This window comes from Zalophus californianus, chromosome 5, assembly GCF_009762305.2.
Source record: "Zalophus californianus isolate mZalCal1 chromosome 5, mZalCal1.pri.v2, whole genome shotgun sequence".
Lineage (NCBI taxonomy): Eukaryota > Metazoa > Chordata > Mammalia > Carnivora > Otariidae > Zalophus > Zalophus californianus.
In genome coordinates, this window is record NC_045599.1 from 4,899,809 (window position 1) to 4,919,303 (window position 19,495).

Sequence of the window (19,495 nt, forward strand, 5' to 3'; positions counted from 1 at the left end):
GCCGTGTTTCTTGGTTACTAGCCGGAGGGCTGCTGGTCTGACCCCTGGGATGCCCCTGAGGCCCACAGGCCTTACACCACTCAGGCCCTTTGGGCACCACCTGCGGAACTGAACTCTGTGCTGACAGGTGTGGGTCCGGCTGCTCATGCCGAGCACGTGACGACCACTAAGGCTCCCGGAAGCAGCCGCTGGCCCTCTGGCCAGGTGAGGGGGAGGGGACCCCGTGCTCCTCTGGCATCTCTCAGCCTTACCCCCTATCCCACTGGGAGCTCCTCTGGGGCTCAGGCCTGATGGGGAGTATGCCCCTCAACCCAGTAAGGGGCCGTCATGGAGGATGCTGCGGGCGCTGGAGCGGGCTGCCACCTGGGATGGGAGGCTGTGGAGAGTGGCAGGGCCCGGACAGGACCTCGGGAGCCAGTTAGCTCTGGCCTGGGGCTTCAGGCCACAGTGGACCACCCCCCCCCCCCCCCGCTGCGCTGGGCATCCCCCCACCACCCCACCCCCGCGGCCTCCGTTGTGCTTTGCTGAGTCACCGCCAGGCCCAGGCCTGGGAGGGTTCTGGGCGGGGGGGTGGGGGGGAAACCCCTGTGGGTGCTTTCCCCGCGGGTGAGGAGGCCGGAGGCCAGCCCTAGATGTTGGAGTTCCGGGCCGGCCTCTTGGGGTCCCGGGGGCACTGAAGACAGTGAGGAGAGGGATCGGCGATAAGGGGGTGCGGGACACCGTGAAGGGATAGCGGGGGTGGGGGGGAGATGCAGGGGAGGCGGCAGCGGGCTCGGGGCCGCGGCAGGGCGGCTCGCGCGGGGCAGCGCGGCGGGGCGGGGCGCGGAGACCCCGCCCCCAGGAGACCGGAGGGGGCGGGACTTCCCGCGTTCTTTACAAAAGCGGCGCGCCCGCCGCCGTCCGGCTCCTGCTCGCCAACCGGTAGAGATGGCGTCGCTCACCGTGAAGGCCTATCTTCTGGGCAAGGAGGACGCGGCCCGCGAGATCCGCCGCTTCAGCTTCTGCTTCAGCCCCGAGGCGGAGGCGGAGGCCGAGGCGGAGGCCGCGGCTGGGCCCGGGCCATGCGAGCGGCTGCTGAGCCGGGTGGCCGCCCTGTTCCCGGTGCTGCGGCCTGGGGGCTTCCAGACGTACTACCGCGGTGAGCGGGCCCGGCGCCCTTGGGGGGCTGCGCGGGGCCGTGACGCAGGCTTGCCCGGCGGGGCGGCTGCTCGTCCGGCCTGGGAGCGCCCGCGGGGGCCGGCTCCGGCCGCTCTCGGGGGGAAGGGGGGCGGCGTCGGCTCGGGCGCTGCCGGCGGGTGTCGGGCCCGGGGACCCGGGGGTGCAGGGCGCCGGCCCTCCCCCCGCGCCGTGACGTCGCAGGTCTTGGCCCGGGGCGCGCTGGGGCGTCCTCGCTGGCCGGCGGCGGGCGCTCGAGTTACGCCGACAGCTCGCTGCTTACGAGTCGGGGCTGGCGAGGGCCCCGGAAGCGCCGGCCGGACGCGGAGGAAGGGCTGGCCGGGGAGAGCGGGGAGGCGGGCCAAACAGCGCGGCGCGGCCTGGCGGGCGAGCCCGGGGCAGCGGCGGCGGGGAGGAGCGGTCGCGAGCGGCCCCGGAGCGCCCGAGGCCGGCCTGAGTGCGCACGTTCCCCCGCCGGCAGTGGACAGAGGGACCCAGTCGGGACGTTCTGCAGCAGCGTCGGCGGAGGGACGGGAGCCCAGGATTGCGCTCCGTTTCTTGCTGCGCTGGTGTGGCGGGTGGGGTTGGGGGAGCCGGTCGGGGCACGGAAGCGGGGCGCGGGGGGGTGGGGGGAAGCCAAGGCCGGCCCCTGGGAGGGGCAGTGCCGGGCCCACCCTTAGGAGCACTGCCAACTGGCCAGACCCGTTCCTGGTTGGTTTGTTTTTGTGACAAGTTTATGGAGCTATCATCAGCTTCCCGTACAGTTCACCCATTTCACGTGAACAGTTTTGAGCGACTTGTGCAACCATCCTCCTCACAGTTTTAGAACCTTTGCATCACCTGCGAAGGGAACTCTACGGTTGAGCTCTCTTCTCATCCCCTTCAGCTCTAAGCAACCGCTAATCTTTCTCAATGGATTTCCTTATTCTGGACGTTTCCCTATAAACATAGACACGGGACCCTACACTTTCCTATTCTTTTGTAACCGGCTTCTTGTACTTGGCATAACATTTTCAAGGTTTAGCTGTGTTGTAGCTTGTGTCCGGACTTCCTGCCTTTTTGTGGCTGAATAACATTCCATTTTGGGACATACCCCGTTTTGTTTTTCCACTCCTTAGTGGATGGGTGGGTTATCACCTTTTGACGCTGCCCCTGTTTTATGGTGGATCTTGCCTCCAGTGGCCCACAGAGCTGGCCCAGCCTGCAGGTGTAGGGGGTGGTTTGGCCTGCACGGTGGGACTTTAACACCATTTGCTAAATCTAAAAATCAGAGAGTACATACAAAGACTGTAGCTTCATTGGGGGCGGAAGCAGGCAGATGTACTCATCTCCTTGACTCTCCTAAACCACAGGAGACCCACGGCCTTTGGAGGGGCTGGGCCCCCAGGAGCCGGTCACAGGTGGGGATCTCCTACCGTTGAAGTTGGGTCTCGGCATGGTCAGATGTGGACCGAGGCAGCACCTGCTTAAGGGGCAGCGGGCTCAGCTACCGCAGCCGCGCCTGCGCACGGGCACGCTGTCTCCCGTGGGCGCCCGGGTCCCACGTCGGAGTGCTTACCTTCCAGGCAGTGTTACAGTGAGTGGGCAGTCTGGCCTCAGCCCCGCTGCCCCCTGGCTCACACAGGTGTGCGTCAGTTCCTAGGCGAGCAGACGTCCCTCTAGCTCGGCCTCTGCCCTTCTCGGCAGCTTGTATCCGACTGAGAAGCCTCGGGTACTCACGTGCGGTCTTGTAAACAACCTAGATGAGGACGGAGACTTGGTGGCCTTTTCCAGTGATGAGGAACTGACCATGGCAATGTCCTACGTGAAGGATGACCTCTTCCGTATTTATATCAAAGGTAAAGGTCTGTTCTGGGCGCCGTCCGAAGCCGGGTGCCTCTTGCTGGGTAAAACCTGCTTGAGGTTATTGAGCAGTCCCCTCCGAGGAGCGGGCAAGAGCCTGTGGGTTGTTTAAGACCGAGACTTCATCATCTCTGTGCTGGGCCTGAGAGAGGAGTCCCGAAGGGGTGGGGTCTGGGGGACCTCTGGGTTCACTCTGCCGAGGGCTGGGGGCGGCTTTGGCGATGCAGTGGGGTTTATTTTAATGGGGGGCCCAGCTATGCAGACACAGCTCCCTGCCGCTTCTCACTTGCCTGGGCCCCATGTACGGTACCAGGCACAGGAACTGGGACCCTCCTGGCAGCTTCTTGGGTCCCCTTGTTGCTGTCACTTGAACAGCTGGGTTGTGCACGGTCTGGAGGGCAGGGCCAGGGGCCTGCTGACTGAAAGGCCCCCAGTCGTGATGAGCGGTTCGTGTCGGGTCGCACCTCATGGCTATCTGTGCTTCCTGCAGAGAAGAAGGAGTGTCGGCGGGACCACCGCCCCCCGTGTGCTCAGGAGGTGCCCCGCGGCCTGGTGTACCCCAGCGTGATCTGTGATGGGTGCAATGGGCCCGTGGTGGGGACCCGCTACAAGTGCAGCGTCTGCCCGGACTACGACCTGTGCTCTGCCTGTGAGGGGAAGGGCCTGCACCGCGAGCACAGCAAGCTCGTCTTCCCCGGTCCCTTCGGGCCCCTTGCCGAGGTCAGGCTGGGGGGCAGGGCATGGCGTGGGCAGGGGTCGGGGAGGAAGGAGCCCCCTGCTCTGGTGTCACCCGGCCCCTCTGCTCGCTCCCCCCCCCCCCCAGGGCGTCGCTCACAGCCGCTGGCTCCGGAAGCTGAAACACGGGCACTTCATGTGGCCCGGCTGGGAGATGGGCCCCCCGGGAAACTGGAGCCCGCGTCCTCCCCGCGCAGGGGACGCCCGCCCCGGCTCTGCGGCCGAAGCAGGTGAGGGTGCTTCACAGCCAGTAGGGGTGCTTAGTCCTCACAAAACCCTGCAAAGTGGGGAGCATCGTCTTCATGCCACACACAGCAACATGGAGGCACCTGTGCCCAGGGCTGCTAACTTGCCCACATGAAACTGAGGCTTGGCCCGGATGTGGCTCAGCCTGAAACCTCCCTCCCCTGTCGAGGCTTTTTTTTTTTTTTTTTTCTTTTTTAAAAATGTGCTCTATACCTGATGAACTCACGACCCTGAGCTCAAGAGTTGCATGCTGTAATGACTGAGCCAGCCGGCCTGCTCAAGTATTTTGAAACACAGGCACAAAGTTAAAAACAGACGGCTTGTGTTCCAGAATTTAGGATTCTGGTTGTAGTCTGATTTTATTAACTTACTGTCCTCCGATTTACCTCCTCCTTTGGAATGAAGGTGGGGATGTTGGTTTGATTCTGCTGTGGTTTGAGCTAGAACGTGGTCAGCATTGTACACTGCACGTGGCGAATCCCCCACGGGCTTCTGAGCACCAGGGGCACACAGGGGCCTGCAGCGGGAGAGAGTTCGGGAAGCCTGCTGGGACAGGACCCCCGGGGGTGGAGGGCACCTGAGGGGAAGGTGATAGGATCGTAACAGGTGTCGAAGTCATTGAGAAACCTGCTTTGAATCGAACATTTTTTTTGTTTTTTGGAAAACCAAAGCTGCTGGTCCGTCGGAGGATCCCAGTGTGAATTTCCTCAAGAATGTAGGGGAGAGTGTGGCGGCCGCCCTGAGCCCTCTGGGTAAGTGGCAGCCTCTGTCCTTCGAGAGCAGGAGCATGTCGATCACTCGGTGAGGGGGTGGCTGGTGGGCGGCTTGCCCCCCCCCAGGGTTGCCGTGGAGGAATGGTGACTGCCGTGCCCTTGGGGCCGGCCTTTGCCATGCGCTGCACCGCAGGCCACTGAAAGTTAAGTTCCTTGACACGTTCTGGAGCTTTCCCCATGGAGTGAAGTGGAATCAGCGAGTGTTTGGTTGGGATAAGCCCAGTAGCCTCTGCTGCAGGGCTGGCCTGTCGGCTTCTGACTCTTCTTTCCACAAAGAAAGAAGAGTCAGAAGCTTTCCCCCCCAAATGTGAGCCCTGGGGTTTACTCAAGGACTCGGGGGAGTAAGCTGAGAGGCCATTTCTCTTTTCTTCCCTTCCGTTTTTTTTGCAACCCCAACCTTTCTGGGGGCTTCCTGAGTGCCTGGCTTGTGCCCGCGCTGGGGAGCCGGGTGTGATGGAGGGTTTCCAGTAGCCTCGGGTCAGATGTGAGGTCACTGGATGGGTGGGTGAACCGCAGCGGGTAACCCCCTCGTGGTGGGACTGGCCCAAGGCTTTAGAAGGCGTCTGCCATATCCGCTGGCCCTGACGCGGACTGTGGGAGTCTTCTACGACTGTGACTTCTGGTTCAAGGGTACAATGGATCCGTAATCTCTGACTGGAAGCGTGTTCCGCTTTGTGACTTCAGTGGCAGCAAGTGTCCACTGTCTGAACGGCTGCAGATGGGACGGGAGGGCAGGCCCGCCCTCGCCCCCAGCTTGAGACCATTTCGGCTCCATCAGGCCAGGACGCAGCTCAGCAGGGACCCATGAAACCCCTCAGACTGCGTACCGTGGAGTTTTGTGCTGGAGTTAAAGGCTTTTGAGAGAAAGAGAAAAGAACGGGTGTTCTTAATGCCTTCTAGGAGGATAAAAGTGGAGCGGCGATCAGGTTATAAGCAGGAGATAAGCTAGTGCTACACCCCAGCTGGCGCACAAGACGCGGTGATGAGAGTTGTGCTTTGGGGGCAACGGGAAGCTGCTCTTTGGAAGCTAGTAGTGGATCGTGGTTTTCAAGGCTGGCTGAGCCTCAGAATCACCAACACAGGTTGTTTTTGGTATAAATTTTGGCGTATGGAGATTTCACTAAAACTGTTCTGAAGAACAAAGTCCTTCGCTAAAAGAATGACCCAGACAAGCTGGGAAGTCAACCCCAGTCTGGGTTCAGGTAGGGAACCTTGGAACCATGCAGAGTCCCAGGTCCACCTCCTGGATTCTGGTAAATTGGTCATGGGGTCGGGCCTGGGATCCGTGTGTTTTGAAGGCTTGCCAGGGACTCTGGGTCCCACTTGCTGTCCATCCTGAGGCCCATCTGAGCCCGGTGGCCTGTTTCAGAACTTGACCCGGATTCCCCACTCAGGGCAGAGGGGGGTAATTTTGGCAGCACTCAGAGGAGTTGTAGGCTAAGGGTGAAGGCCTTTTCAGGTTTTTCAAAGTGGAGGGAGTTGCTGTGTACCAATTAGGGAGGAGCCTAGAACTCTCCAAAACAACAAGGAAAGTTTCAGTAAGTATGTCTCTGAAGTAGTTTCAGTTGAGAGCCACTTGAGGAATTGATTAAACTCTAGAGTTACGGGTATTTTCCTTTCTTATGAGGAACTGACAGGTAGGATGACTCATGCTAACGGCCTAGAAGGGACTGTTCCCAGAGCAGGGGCCCGAAGGGACAGCCAGTAATGCCTCCCAGAGGGCAGACCATGTGCAATGACTCAGCGATTCTAAAGCAAAGACCTTGTTTGGTAGGTGCCATGAGGACCAGCTGAGCGGGTCTGCCGCCGGTCTGAGTTTGCAGTCCCTGACGTCTAGGGCCCCAAACCGCAGGTCCTTTCCTTGTCTCAGGGTTGTCAGAAGACACTCCCCCTCACAGGCTCCGGGGGAAGCAGGGCACGGCCAGTGGTACAGTCTGTAAGCCCCTAGGTGTCTCAGGTTATCATCCGTTGGAGAAACTTGGGATTGTAGAATCTCTCTGGTTCACTTACGGAAGTCCTGTCACTTGCCCACATAGCAAAGTGAGACAGTATATGGGTGTTCATTGGATGGTCTTCCACCTTTTCTGTGTGCTCAAACCTTTTTTTAAAGATTTATTTATTTAGAGAGAGAACACGGAGGGGCAGAGGGAGGGAGAGCATCTCAAGCAGACTCCCCACTGAGCACGGAGCCCTATATGGGGCTTGATCTCATAACCCTGGCATCATGACCTGAGTTGAAACCAAGAGTCTGAAGCTCAACTGACTGAGCCACCCAGGCACCCCTGCTTGAACCTTTCATGATGAAAAGTTGGAGAGAGGATAGGAGATAAAGGACTTAAATGTTGCAGATGGGCATACTGGTGGCTAAGCCCGCTTTTATCTGTTTGCTCCTCACACTCTACCAGAGTAACAGTAAAGGGATTAAACACAAGAGTATAAAGCAACGTGGACAAAGAAAAAGGGGGAAAAAGGTCCTAGAGGACAAGGTAAGAAAACCTCACACTTTGAATGGTGGGAAACGGAGTTGAGGGTGGTGACCAGCACCGTGGAGGCATCAGAAGCCACATGCCTGCCTGCACGGGCGCCCTGGTGGAGGCCAGAGGGCAGGTCAGGAAAGGCCAGGGGACGGGATGGTTGAAGACCACTCTTCAGGATCATGTAGAGATCATGGCTGCTCAGCCAGATGCTCGTCCTTGCCCACGCACGCACGAGACCTGATGGTTAGTTGCTGGAGCATTTGACCCAGGGAAGCCTTGGCCCTAGGGACCCAGGGCAGGGAGAGGCACCAGCCTGAAATGGGGCACCATGAGTGGGCAGTGGGTCTGGCAGGGGCTGGGGCGCGCCTGTTCGGGAGAGGCCGGACGTGCCAGAGCCGGGTCCCACAGCTTTGCCACCTGGGATCCCGCCGCCTGGCCAGACACCCACTGGGTCACCCTGCAGAGGGAGACAGATGGGGGCCCCGGCCCCTCAGAGGGCTTCCTGGCCGCCTCTTCCTAGTGCCTCGCTAGGCTCAGAAGGCCACGATCCCCAGCCATTGGGAACATCTCCACGAGGACAAGAAGGAACTTGGGGCAGGACTTTACAGGACAGAGAATGTCAGCGTCCTCTGTGAGGTACAGAAAAGTTTTCCATCCTTGAAAAAAAGAACAGGATACTCTAAAAATGATAAAACAGATTAAGATCAGAACAGACTGTTGTTTTAGAAAATAAGAAAACTAGCCAGAATAAAGAAAACTTCAAAAGAAGGCTTAGATTTTAAGGTCATTTCAAGGAAATATTCCAAAAACAAAAGAGAGGCGAGACGAGAGAAAAGGTGAGGAGGTTTGAGGATTAATCCTGGAGGCCCAGGGCAGGACAGATATTAGGGGTTCCAGGAAAAGAACAGACAAAACTGAAGGAAGGAAATGAACAGAGAATGTAAGACCATCTCGGCACAGAGGACATTAACCTCTCGATTGAAAGGGACTCCAAGTGCCTTGGACAGTGACCAAAAAAGATCGCGCCCCGGAGCTCATTGTCCTCTCCCGGATTCCTTTGGAGAAGGGGAGGCTCTGGAAATGCTCCAGGTTTTTTTTCTTTTTGTTTTTTTTAAAGATTTTATTTATTTATTCATGAGACTCAGAGGGGGAGAGAGAGAGAGAGAGAGAGAAAGAAGCAGAGGGAGAAGCAGGCTCCCAAGGAGCAGGGAGCCGGATGCGGGGCTCGATCCCAGGACCCCGGGATCATGACCTGAGCCGAAGGCAGACGCTTAACCATCTGAGCGGCCCAGGCGCCCTGGAAATGTTCCAGGTTACTGTAAGATATCGAGAGTTCCAAGGGCCAGCACTGGAAGACTGTGGATCAACCAGTGACTTCCAAAGTCTGAGCTGAACTGGTTTCTCAACCTAGAGCGCTATTCCCAGGTGAAATGGTCATGTCTGAGGGCAGAACAAAGCTATATATAGTGGCGTTCACCTAAGTAGTGCACGTTTTCACTGAAAAGTTTTTGAAAGGACAGGGGAAGGGGAGGTAAGTGTTGATCTAGAAGAAGCAGCAGTGCACTTGAGCCGTGGAGAAAAGGCAGCGTGGGTTGAAAGCCGTCTGTGGGGAGTGGGTGGGCTGTGTGGTGGGGGCCAGGAATCTTCGCTGGAGCCTTCTGGAACGGTTGGACTCTAAGCTGTGGGCATGTTGTCCTCTGATAAATTAATTAGAAACAGCACCAGGGACTCTGCCCTCTGTCCTCTCAGTGGGCACGTGAGCCCGTGTGAGGGACCACGGGCGACACGCTGGCCAGGGCTTCGAGCCTCGTGGGCCTCCCACAAAGCCAAGCAGGATTCTCGTGTCTCCCATCACTGCCCACCCCATCCCCTCCCGCGTCCCCCCAACTAGTGTGAGGCTTTGTGCGGTCCTGGGCGCTGTGGCCGGGGCTCTGGCCGCTCTGGTGTGTGGCTCCCTGTTCCTAGCCTGCTGCCCACATAGGGCAAAACGGGGGCTCTTGTTGGGCTTTCTGGCTCCAGAGCTGACCTGGGATGTTCGCTGAGATTAGGGCTTCATTAAGTTGGAAGAGGCAGGGCCAGTGAAGTGGACAAGTCAGCAGACATTTTCTAGGAGCCAAAGTTTGGGGCCAGGGTATGGGGAGCAGTGAGCCCTTGGGATCCTGAAGGTCAGAGGTGAGTGGCCATCTGCCTTGTGGCTGGTGGGCTGGCCTCATGCCCTGGTCCCGCACCGGCTGTGCGACTCGGGTCTGTCGTGACCCCCGCCACTACGCTGGGTCCCGCCCCCACTACCCAGCGCTCCGCCCCGCCCCCCACACCGTGTCCCAGGCCAGGAGGGCCCCCGGAGGGCTCACAGGTGTTTGCTTCTTCCTCGGTCGCTGCAGGCATCGAGGTGGATATTGACGTGGAACACGGGGGGAAGAGGAGCCGCCTCGCCCCCATCTCTCCAGGCAGCTCCAACACCGAGGAGAAGTGCGGCTCCCAGCCGAGCAGCTGCTCTTCGGACCCCAGCAAGCCAGATGCGGACCCGGAAGGCACAGCGCGGTCTCTGGCGGAGCAGATGGACAAGGTGGCCCTGGAGTCGGTGCCGCCCGAGGCAAGTGCCCCGCCCCAGACAGGACACAGCCCAGCAGACCGCCCTCCCGGCTTCGGGGGCTTTGCGAACCCGCTGCTGGAACGTTCCTCGCTGCTCGCAGGAGTGCCGGCGGGGGCAGCTGGGGGCAGCTGTGCTCACAGGGGCTTCTGTTGCAGGAGCAGATGGAGTCGGATAACTGCTCGGGGGCAGACGAAGACTGGACTCACTTGTCTTCCAAAGAAGTGGACCCGTCTACGGGGGAGCTCCAGTCTCTACAGATGCCCGAATCCGAAGGGCCGGGCTCTCTCGACTCTTCTCAGGAAGGGCCCACAGGACTGAAGGAAGCTGCATTGTACCCCCATCTGCCACCAGGCGAGTGATTCACGCAGTTCTGTGTTTCTACCTTTTTCCCTCAGAACATCCCCTCCCCTCCTTTCAGCAGCCAGGACCCCGAATCCCGAGGGCAGTGCGATTGAGAGGCCACCACCCAAGGAAAGCGTCGACCTCTGAGTGGAGGTCACGGCCAGGGTCCCTGTGGGAGCCAGGCAGGAATCCACCACGTGGAGCCGTGGCGTGTGTGGGGCAGGAAGGCCAGTGGGGACTGTGGCAGCCCAAGCACAGCTGAGTGGCAGGGGTGGCTGAGGCCTCGCTCTGGCTTGTCACCGTCACAACAGTGTGGAAGTAGCGATACCGGGAAAGCCCCCCGTGGGCCACATTTGGCCCTTTGGGCTACTGGTCTTGATCTCCTCTGCTTCAGAGCAGGGGCAGCAAGCTGTCACTTAAAGGCCAAGAGTGTTTTTTTTTTTTTAAAGATTTTATTTGAGAGGGGGAGCGGCAGAGGGAGAGAGAGAGGCAGGCTTCCCGCCGAGCAGGGGGCCCGAGGCGGGGCTCGATCCCAGGACTCTGGGATCATGACCTGAGGTGAAGGCAGACGCTTCACCGACTAAGCCACCCAGGCGCCCCTGAGTCTTTCATTTTGATAATGGTTGGGAAAAGGTCAAGATGTGAAAATCAGATGAAGGTCAGATGTTGGTGTCCAGGGTAAGACGTTGTAGCGGAGCCCGGCTGCGCCCCGTTGCTTACAGGCTCTCCGCGGTGTTCTGTTGTAATGGCAGAAGCGAGTCAGGAGACTGTACAGCCTTGCAGAGCCGCTCAGAATCCTCACCCTCTGGCCTTTTCCGGGGAGAGCCTGTCCCGGCTCTGCCTGGGAGGGTCACTGCGCTGGGCAGAGGGCCCGTGGAAGGGCTGCCCCCCCCCCCCCCCAGCCGCCTCACGACTCTCCTCCCTCCGGCAGAAGCTGACCCCCGGCTCATTGAGTCCCTCTCCCACATGCTGTCCATGGGCTTCTCTGACGAAGGCGGCTGGCTCACCAGGCTCCTGCAGACCAAGAACTACGACATCGGGGCGGCGCTGGACACCATCCAGTATTCGAAGCACCCGTTGTGATGGCTTCTGCCCCCTTGTCCCATCCCCCTTCTTGTCCCCTAGTTGTGTTGAGCTAGTGTAGAACAGCAGGGCCCCTCTAAGGGCCAGTTTCTCTGCATTCTTCTTCCAGAATGGGGGTGGGCGGGGATGCACCAAGCCACCCAGGGCAGTGGAACAAGTGACAGGAGGGGGGTCCCCCGTATGTGGCTGCCCCCCGTATGTGGCTGCCCATGTCAGAGAAGCGTCTGCTGGCTTCCAGGGCTGGACGCGGGGCCCGGTGGTGGTCTCCTCCTGCCCTCCCCCCCCCCCCCCAGGATCACACCAGCAGTCCAGAATGTCATGCCTAATGGCCTTGTTTTTTTTTTTTTTTTAAATGACTAATAGTAGGCTGACATGTAGTTGATTTTCTGCTAGAAAACCGATCAGCTCCAAGTTTAGAGTGAGTACAGCTGACATCCTGCTGGGTGGGAGAGGAGTGAGGACAGGGCAGTCGGGGACTGGGCTGCTTGAATCTGCAGAGGAGGGGCTGAGAGGGGAGGGAGGCCAGAGCTCACAGAATACTGCCTGTTCCATAACCACTCTAGTTCCCTCATTTCCAGACGCGTCTGTTGCTTTTACAGTAAGAAAACCCCATTGTAACCATTCTGTTGCTATTTTGCAATCAGTAATTAAATGGTATAAGCACTTTAATCAAAGATGTTACAACCACAGATGACCTGGTAGTTGTGTTTGTCCTTGACAGTTTGCATAAATCATCCCCGGTCCTTTTTTTTTTTTTTTTTAAAGATTTTGAGAGAGAGAGACTGCGAGAGCGTGCACGAGCAGGTGGGAGGGGCAGAGGGAGAAGCAGACACCCCCCCCCACCCCCCGCCGAGCAAGAAGCCTGATGCGGGGTTTGATCCCAGGACCCTAAGATCATGACCTAAGCCAAAGGCAGACACTTCACCGACTGAGCCTCCCAGGTGCCCCCCCACCCTAGTCCTATTTAAAAGCTAATTGGGGAGTCCCCTTTGCAGTGGCCGAGAGGTCCAGGGGAGAAGGGTTCACGTAACGCGTGTCCGTGTTGGTAACCTAGTTTCAGTTCACAGGTCGTCTTCAAAGTCCTCACCAGTTTCAAAGAGGTTACACAGTCGCACGAGTGGGGGCTCTTGTAACCCTGTGACCACGGTCCTGCCCTTTGCCAGAGGACCAGTGTCCTGTGGCTGTCCGGGGGGCTTTCCGCAGGGCCTCTGGGACCCCGATGTGAGAGTGTGTGTGGGCCAGGGAAGCTTGGGTGCACTGAGGGGCCTGCTGGGGCGCCCTTCCCTTGGGGTCCCCTGCTCAGCCAGTGCTGCCCCGGCTGGCTTGGGGTCTCTGTGCAGAGGTATTGGGGGCTCCGTGTCCACACATGGGCCATTTCCAGGCAGCAGAAGGAAGCGGTCCCACTTGGATGACGTGGCTCTTAGCTGTGGGGCCGGACATGGAGGACCCCCCTGAGGAACAGAAAGCTCCCCGGTGCCCCCATCCTTGTGGTTGCCACCTTCTGTGACCTTCCCGGCCAGGCCAGCATGGTCCTGCAATGGAAGCGAGAGAAGAGAACCGTGTCCTGGCAGGACCAAGGGATGGGAGGGAAGGTCCCCCTGCCCACCCTGCTGCTGCCCCCTCTCCACCTCGGGGCTCCCACACTTCTCGCTCTCTGTTCCACCTACTGCCCTGCTCTCAGGCTGGCGGACTAGGGACCTGCCTTCATCTGGTTTTATTCAACACGGTACTAGAAGTCCTATCACAGCAATCAGACAAAGAAAAGAAATAAAAGGCATCCAAATTGGTAAGGAAGAAGTAAAACTGTCCCTATTTACAGCTGACATGACACTTTACATAGAAAACCCTAAAGACTCTACCTAAAAACTATTAGAAATGATAAATTCAGTAAAGTTACAAAATGAATATATAGAAATCTGTTGTGTTTCTATGCACTAATAATAAGAGAGCAAAAACAAAAAAAAAAACCGCCCCAAAACCAAAAAGGGACGCCTGGGTAGCTCAGTTGTTAGGCCATCTGCCTTTGGCTCAGGTCATGATCCCGGGGTCCTGGGATCGAGCCCAGTGTCAGGATCCCTGCTCAGCAGGGAGTCTACTGCTTCCTCTCCCCACCCCCGCTTGTGCGCTCTCTTGCCTCTCTCAAATAAAATCTTTTTTTTTTTAAATAATAAAATACATAGGAATAAATGTAACCAAGGAGGTGAGAGGCCTATACTCTGAAAACTAAGACACTGATGAAAGAAACTGAGAGGACACAAACAAATGGAAAGATAAACCATGCTCATGGATTGGAAGGATCAATACTGTGAAAATGTCCATACTACCCTAAGCAATCTATGAAATTCAATGCAATCCACATGAAAATACCAATAGAATTTTGCACAGAACTAGAACAAATAATCCTTGAATTTTAATGGAATCCAAAAGACCCTCAATCGCAAAAGCAAATTTGCGAAAGAAAAAACCTGGAGGTATAATCCCAGATTTCAAGATATACTACAAAGGTATTGTAATCAAAACAGTATGGTACTGGCACAAAAACAGACACCTAGATCAATGGAACGTAACAAAAAGTTCAGAATTAAACCCATGATTATATGGCCAGGTAATCAAGGAAAATGGAAGCAAGAACATAAAATGGGGAAAAGACAGTCTCTCCAATGAAAGGTGGTGAGGAAACTGGACCATTTTCTTAGACTATAAAAAAAAACTCAAAATGGATTAAAGACCTAAATGTGAGAACTGAAACCATAAAACTCCTAAGAAAAAACATAGCCAGTAAGCTGTTCGACACTGGCCTTGGCAACGTATTTATGGTTATGTCTCCTCAGGCAAGGGAAACAAAAGCAAAAATAAAATACTGGGAGTACATAAAAATAAAAAGCTTTTGCACAGTGAAGGAAGCCATTAGCAAAATGAAAAGGCAACATACTGAATGGAAAAACATATTTACAAATGATGTATCTGAAGGTGGTTAATATCCTTAATATTTAAAGAACTTAAAATACAACTCAACACCAAAAACCCAAATAACCCAATCAAAACACAGGCAGAGGACCCAAGTAGACATTTTTCCAAAGACATACCAATGGCTAACAGACACATGAAAAGAGGCTCAACATCACTCAGCATCAGGGAACTACACATCAAAACCACAATGGGCTATCACCTCACACCTGTCAGAATGGGTAGTATCAAAAAGATAAGAAATAACAAGTACTGGGGAAGATGTGGAGAAAAGGGAACTCTTGTGCACTGTTGGTGGGAATGTGAACTGGTGCAGCCATTGTGGAAAACTGTATGGAGTTTCTTCAAAAAATTAAAAATAGAAAAACCATATGATCCAGTAATTTCGTTACTGGCTGTTTACCCAAGGAAAGCAAAAACACTAGTTTGAAACGATCTATGCATATTTGCTGCAGCATTATTTACAATAGCCAATATATGGAAGCAGCCCAAATGTCCACTGATGGGTGAATGGAAAAAGAAGATGGGGTCTATATCTACATAATGGAATATTACTCAGGCATAAAAAAGGAACCCATAAATACAGAGAACTGCGGGTTGTCCTTGGGAAGGGTACAAGGGGATGGGCAAAATAGATGAAAGGGATTAAGAGGTACAAAGTCCAAAGAGATGAAAAATATAGCACAGGAAATACAGTCAATAATATTATAATGTATGCTGACGGACAAGGACTATCATGGTGAGCACTGATTCACGTACTGAATTGCCAAATCACTATGTCGTACACCTAAAACCTAATATACCATCGTATGTCAACCATACTTCAATAATAAAAAAAACAAGAGCAGATCCTAGGTGAAGACAGTGCCTTGGTGTGAAAGGACACACCCGGGTAAGTGAAGGTGAAGCTGCGAACAGTTCCTCAGAAGTCTGGGGCAGGTCCCATGTTGGACAGTCTGACAAAGACTGCCACGCCACGTCAAGGGAGGAGAATGGTTCTGACTCAGAAAAGCCCTACTGGTCAACCTTGGTTGATTCCAAGGCATCAAGCTGTCCTTTTGCCCGGGAGCTCACATCACTGAGATTGAGCATGGCAGGGAAATGGTCAGGCCAGAGAAAGGAGTGGGCTTGTCAGAGCAGACAAAACACTCAGGTAGTAAACAGTTCTATGTGTGTTTCATGGTTACTGGGACCAGAAGAGAAACACTTCAATCACTCAATCACTGACCTTCTGGGGCTCCAATGTAACCTCAGAATCACCTAGGTTCTGGACATCGGGGCTGTGTGGAGGCCAGACTGTGCTCTGGCTGCATTTCCTGGTGGAGAGAAAGCACTGTCAAGAATCCAGTCCCATCACCACACTGGCAGTCACCCCAGCACAGGTAGGGACCTTGTCCTCCCATACAGCTCCCCACCCAGGTGGCCACTCAGCTTCTGCTCCACTGCCGCAGGCTGCCCGACATCCAAGGCAGGCTGCTTCTCTGCCCCAAGCTCGTAGTTGCTAGAAAGCTCTTATTTTGAATTGGAATCTACCGCCCAATGTCACTTGCCCTGTAGGGGCCACCCTGAATCTAGAGAAGGTAATGTCTCAGAAGACTCTCTAAAATGCAGAGTAAGTCTAGAGAAGAGACCTACAAAAGGTCAGGTCTTCGCGGCTACAGGCGACAAGTTCCCAGAACCGCCAGCTACTCCGGCCACACTTCACTTTGTGTGCAGTCACAAGGTGCCCGTGCTGGCATCCCACTCAACCCTGACTGCTGCATGACAGCACCTGGCACCCGGCAAGGCCAAGGAGGGCTTGGTGGTGCGGGTACCTGCCGGCCAGCGCCGCCCAAGCTGCTCCCGCGCTGCTGAGCATGAGAGGGTGCTTGTTGTTCCCCCCTGGCCGGGAGGCACCATGCAGGTGGGGCAATGGCTGCATTGGTGACTGGCTCCGCACCTTTTTCTAGGCAGACCTGTGTTGAAGGGAGGCTCTGGCTTCTCTGTCCTGGACAAGGGCAGTCTCTCAAAACACACTCCTCTTTCTATCCCCAGCTCTTTTGAGTCTCTTTCCAGATACTTCAGCCAGCGGTTCTCTGAGGACTGAGGTTTTTCCTACAGGATTGGGAAGTAAGTTTATTCTCAGACCCACATCCGCCCTGGTACCAGGAAAGGCATTTTGCCGGGTGGAGGGGGGACCGGGGAGACGGACGTCCCGAGGCACCACTGGGGACCATGAACACTGGCACAGAGCTGGGGAAAGCTGCTGGACACAACTCATCAAGGAACTTTCCAAATGTCCATGCTCCCTGACCTAGGGGTTCCAAAGGAAGGCAAAGGCACAAAGATGCTCAACAAAGTGAGGTAAATCATAGCGAATACTCCCTGTAGCAAAAATCTGGAACTAATCTACGTGCCCAATCATCATGGGATAAATATTGGAACCACCACTATATTCTGTAGATACGGGCATCACTGCAAACTCTACAGCAATGCAAGAACGACATGAGTGAGAACTCTGGGGTGCAAACCGGGACTTGTCATAATCGTGATGATGTAATATGGAGTCCCTCAGTGGACAAAATTGAACGTAGAGTGCCAACCATGTGAGAGCTGCTGTGTAAAGTGGTGTATGAGCAATGCTCCCATTTACAACACAAATACGAGGAGCCGGGAAAGGGAGGACACTGCCAATGCGCTTCTATGAGCAGAGGCGGGCTCTGTCCTCAGCTGGGCGGGGAGCCTCGGACAGCTGCTTGCACCCCCCCAGCCCTGGCAGGACACAGTGTTCCACGTACCCACGGCACCTTGGACATACCCACGGTGTTACCTCAAGCTCCGACACACACCACCCTCCCAACATGGTCTGAGCACCTACATTACTGCGCACCGGGGCAGAAAACTGGATGGGAGCCCCGCCGGGAGGCTTGGTCTGGAGAATGGGAACCTGAAAGCCAGGTACTCTGCCAGAGCATCCTTTCCCTAGCTGAGGTGTGCCCAGAGCGCAACGGGGCCAAGGCGAGAAACACGGGGAGGTAAGTTCAAGCCAAGTTCAGAGGAGTTCTCCCAGCCAGAGACAATGCCCTTTTCAGAGTCCTGTAATTAGTGCTATGCATGGCTGTCTCCAGCCTCACAAAAGGGTTGGGTTTACTCCTTTTTGCGTTCCCTGCAGCTTTAAGCCAAGTGTCCATAATCGATCGTGTGTGCTGCACAAAAGACCAACAAATGAATAAATGGAACCCCCTCTGGGACACACTTACCTGCACACTCCCACGCTCAGCCTGCCTGGGCCCCACATTTTCCTCTTCATCATTTCCGGGTTCTTCCAGAGACCTTGGTGAAAGATTGTACTTGTGTCCTTAGTGAAATGACCAGGGAGACAGAGGGCAAGGAGATGGGGACAGCCGAATGTGAATACTTGACAATGGATATCAAGGACTGCTCTAGGGATCTTAGGATCTTATATCTGTTGTTCTGATGTAATCTGGGGATCTTCAAACAGTTCAGAAGAGCCTGCGAGGGGGGACGATTTGTTGTTCAGATTTAGGCTGGTCAAGCCCTCCATCAATGGGAAAGGTGACACAGGGCAGAAGGGGCTGACTCTTCACCTAGACAGACCCGTCTTTGCATCCTGGCTTTGCCAATGACTGGCTGTCACTGTCACAGTGTGACTTTGGGTTCATCAACGTACCCCAGTTCCCTCACCCACAAATGGTGACAAGACGGCGTGGGTGACTATGAAGATGAAAGAGATGACGTGTGCCCGTGCCTTGCTGAGGGCCTGGGATATGGACAGAGTAACATCGGCTGAAGCCTTGTAGCACAGGGTCCCTCCCATCAGCACTGGCGAGGTCACCACTGCACAGTTACCCAAGTCCTTAGAGTTCTACCTCAACTCTTCCGAGAGAGGAGAGGCATTGTGTGTGTCACAGTGACTTCTGCCAGCCTCCCTGCGGCAGCAGGGCTCTCTCGCCACATGAAGAAGTATGGGGGGCCAGGGCCTCCATGGACTCTACTGGGACTGACTGGCCATGAGAACACGTACCATGTGAGGGCTGGAGGTTGGTGCAAAGCCACGCCCACCTGCGTCCAACAGGGTGGTTACATCGCACCATCAAATGAGGATTCTCTCTAGTGAGCAACCGGATGTGGGCATCTATTCTTCAGTTTCTTCCTCCGTATGTAGAAGTCATCGATCCTCACAGGTCGATTATAAAGAGGCAATGAGGGCATGCACGTGCAACACCTACCCGGCCATGTGGTTGATAATCTGGCATTCACTTGGGCGGTGTCCTACCAGCTACGGACCAGAACTCTGCTCACCATTGTGATTCAGGAACTCAACTCCATCAATAAAGGACAACTTGCAACAGTCTGAAGATACCAGTCTGTCTTCTTGCTTTTAAAGTTACCACTGAGAAGTTGGGCATCTGCTGTTCCTTTGTAGGTGATCTCTCTTCTCTCCAGCTACTTTTCAGCTCTTCCCTTTGTCTTCTGTGTTCTGTGATTTCATTATGTTGCTGTGTCTAAGGGCAGATTTTTTTAACCTTCAAAATTAATTTAAGGTATGAAATACACTAAAATTTAAGTGTATAGTTAGATGAGCTTTGATAAATATCTTTGAAACTATCATCCAGTCAACATCTAGAAAAAAAATTTTAATTGAGATATAATGGACAAGATGTGGAAAATTTTCATCACCCCTAAAAGTTCTCATATGTGTCTTTAGAGGCAATTCTCCTCTGCCCCAGAAAACCCCTGATCCCTACAGCATGTAGTCTTTTGTGTCTGGCTTCTCTCACTTAGCAGTGTTTTTGAGATTTGCCCATGTTGTTTTCAATGTTGTAGCACTCCACTGCATGAACATATCACAGTTGGTTTATCCATTTACCTTCTGATTTATCTGTATGTCTAGCCTTTAACCAATATCGCATTGTCTCAATTACTGCAGCATTATAGTAGATCTTGAAATCAGGCTGTAGAAGTCCTCCAGCTCTGTTCTTTTCAAAACTGTCTTGGTAATTCTAGGTACCTGTATTCCTATATAAATTTTAGGATCCGTTTGTCAATTTCTACCCCCCCAAAAAAAAGCCCACTGGAATTTTGATTTCGATTAGGTTGTCTCTACTGACTTTGGATAACCTTAAATCCTCATGATACTGAGTTTTCCAATCCATGAATGTGTTATATCTCTTCATTAATTTAGCTCTTCTTTAATTTCTCTCAGCAATGTTTTGTAGTTTTTACTGAATAGATCTTGCACTTTTTTGTTGCATTTATCCCTAAGTATCTAATTTTTTGAT

The 19,495-nt window shown here is 54.6% G+C and overlaps 2 protein-coding genes across 3 annotated transcripts in view; one reads left to right on the top strand and one right to left on the bottom strand.

Annotated features, from left to right (window-relative positions):
* SQSTM1 (sequestosome 1) overlaps nt 1-11,935 on the top strand; it is a 23,219-nt gene extending 11,284 nt beyond the window's left edge. Inside the window, exons 1-8 of one of the 2 annotated variants that reach the window (XM_027606271.2) lie at nt 893-1,138; nt 2,898-2,993; nt 3,488-3,717; nt 3,821-3,962; nt 4,650-4,730; nt 9,610-9,821; nt 9,977-10,172; nt 11,095-11,935. In XM_027606271.2, coding sequence (XP_027462072.1) covers nt 928-1,138; nt 2,898-2,993; nt 3,488-3,717; nt 3,821-3,962; nt 4,650-4,730; nt 9,610-9,821; nt 9,977-10,172; nt 11,095-11,246 — 1,320 coding nt within the window. In that variant the 5' untranslated portion in view covers nt 893-927 and the 3' untranslated portion in view covers nt 11,247-11,935. Of the gene's footprint in view, nt 1-892; nt 1,139-2,897; nt 2,994-3,487; nt 3,718-3,820; nt 3,963-4,649; nt 4,731-9,609; nt 9,822-9,976; nt 10,173-11,094 lie in introns of those variants that run through there. The other variant, XM_027606272.2, reaches the window with a different exon arrangement.
* LOC113929396 (MRN complex interacting protein) overlaps nt 11,581-19,495 on the bottom strand; it is a 16,978-nt gene continuing 9,063 nt past the window's right edge. Inside the window, exons 4-7 of the mRNA XM_027606273.1 lie at nt 17,453-17,525; nt 16,153-16,307; nt 15,442-15,529; nt 11,581-12,778 (exon numbers count right to left, since the gene is read on the bottom strand). Coding sequence (XP_027462074.1) covers nt 12,308-12,778; nt 15,442-15,529; nt 16,153-16,307; nt 17,453-17,525 — 787 coding nt within the window. The 3' untranslated portion in view covers nt 11,581-12,307. The remainder of the gene's footprint in view (nt 12,779-15,441; nt 15,530-16,152; nt 16,308-17,452; nt 17,526-19,495) is intronic.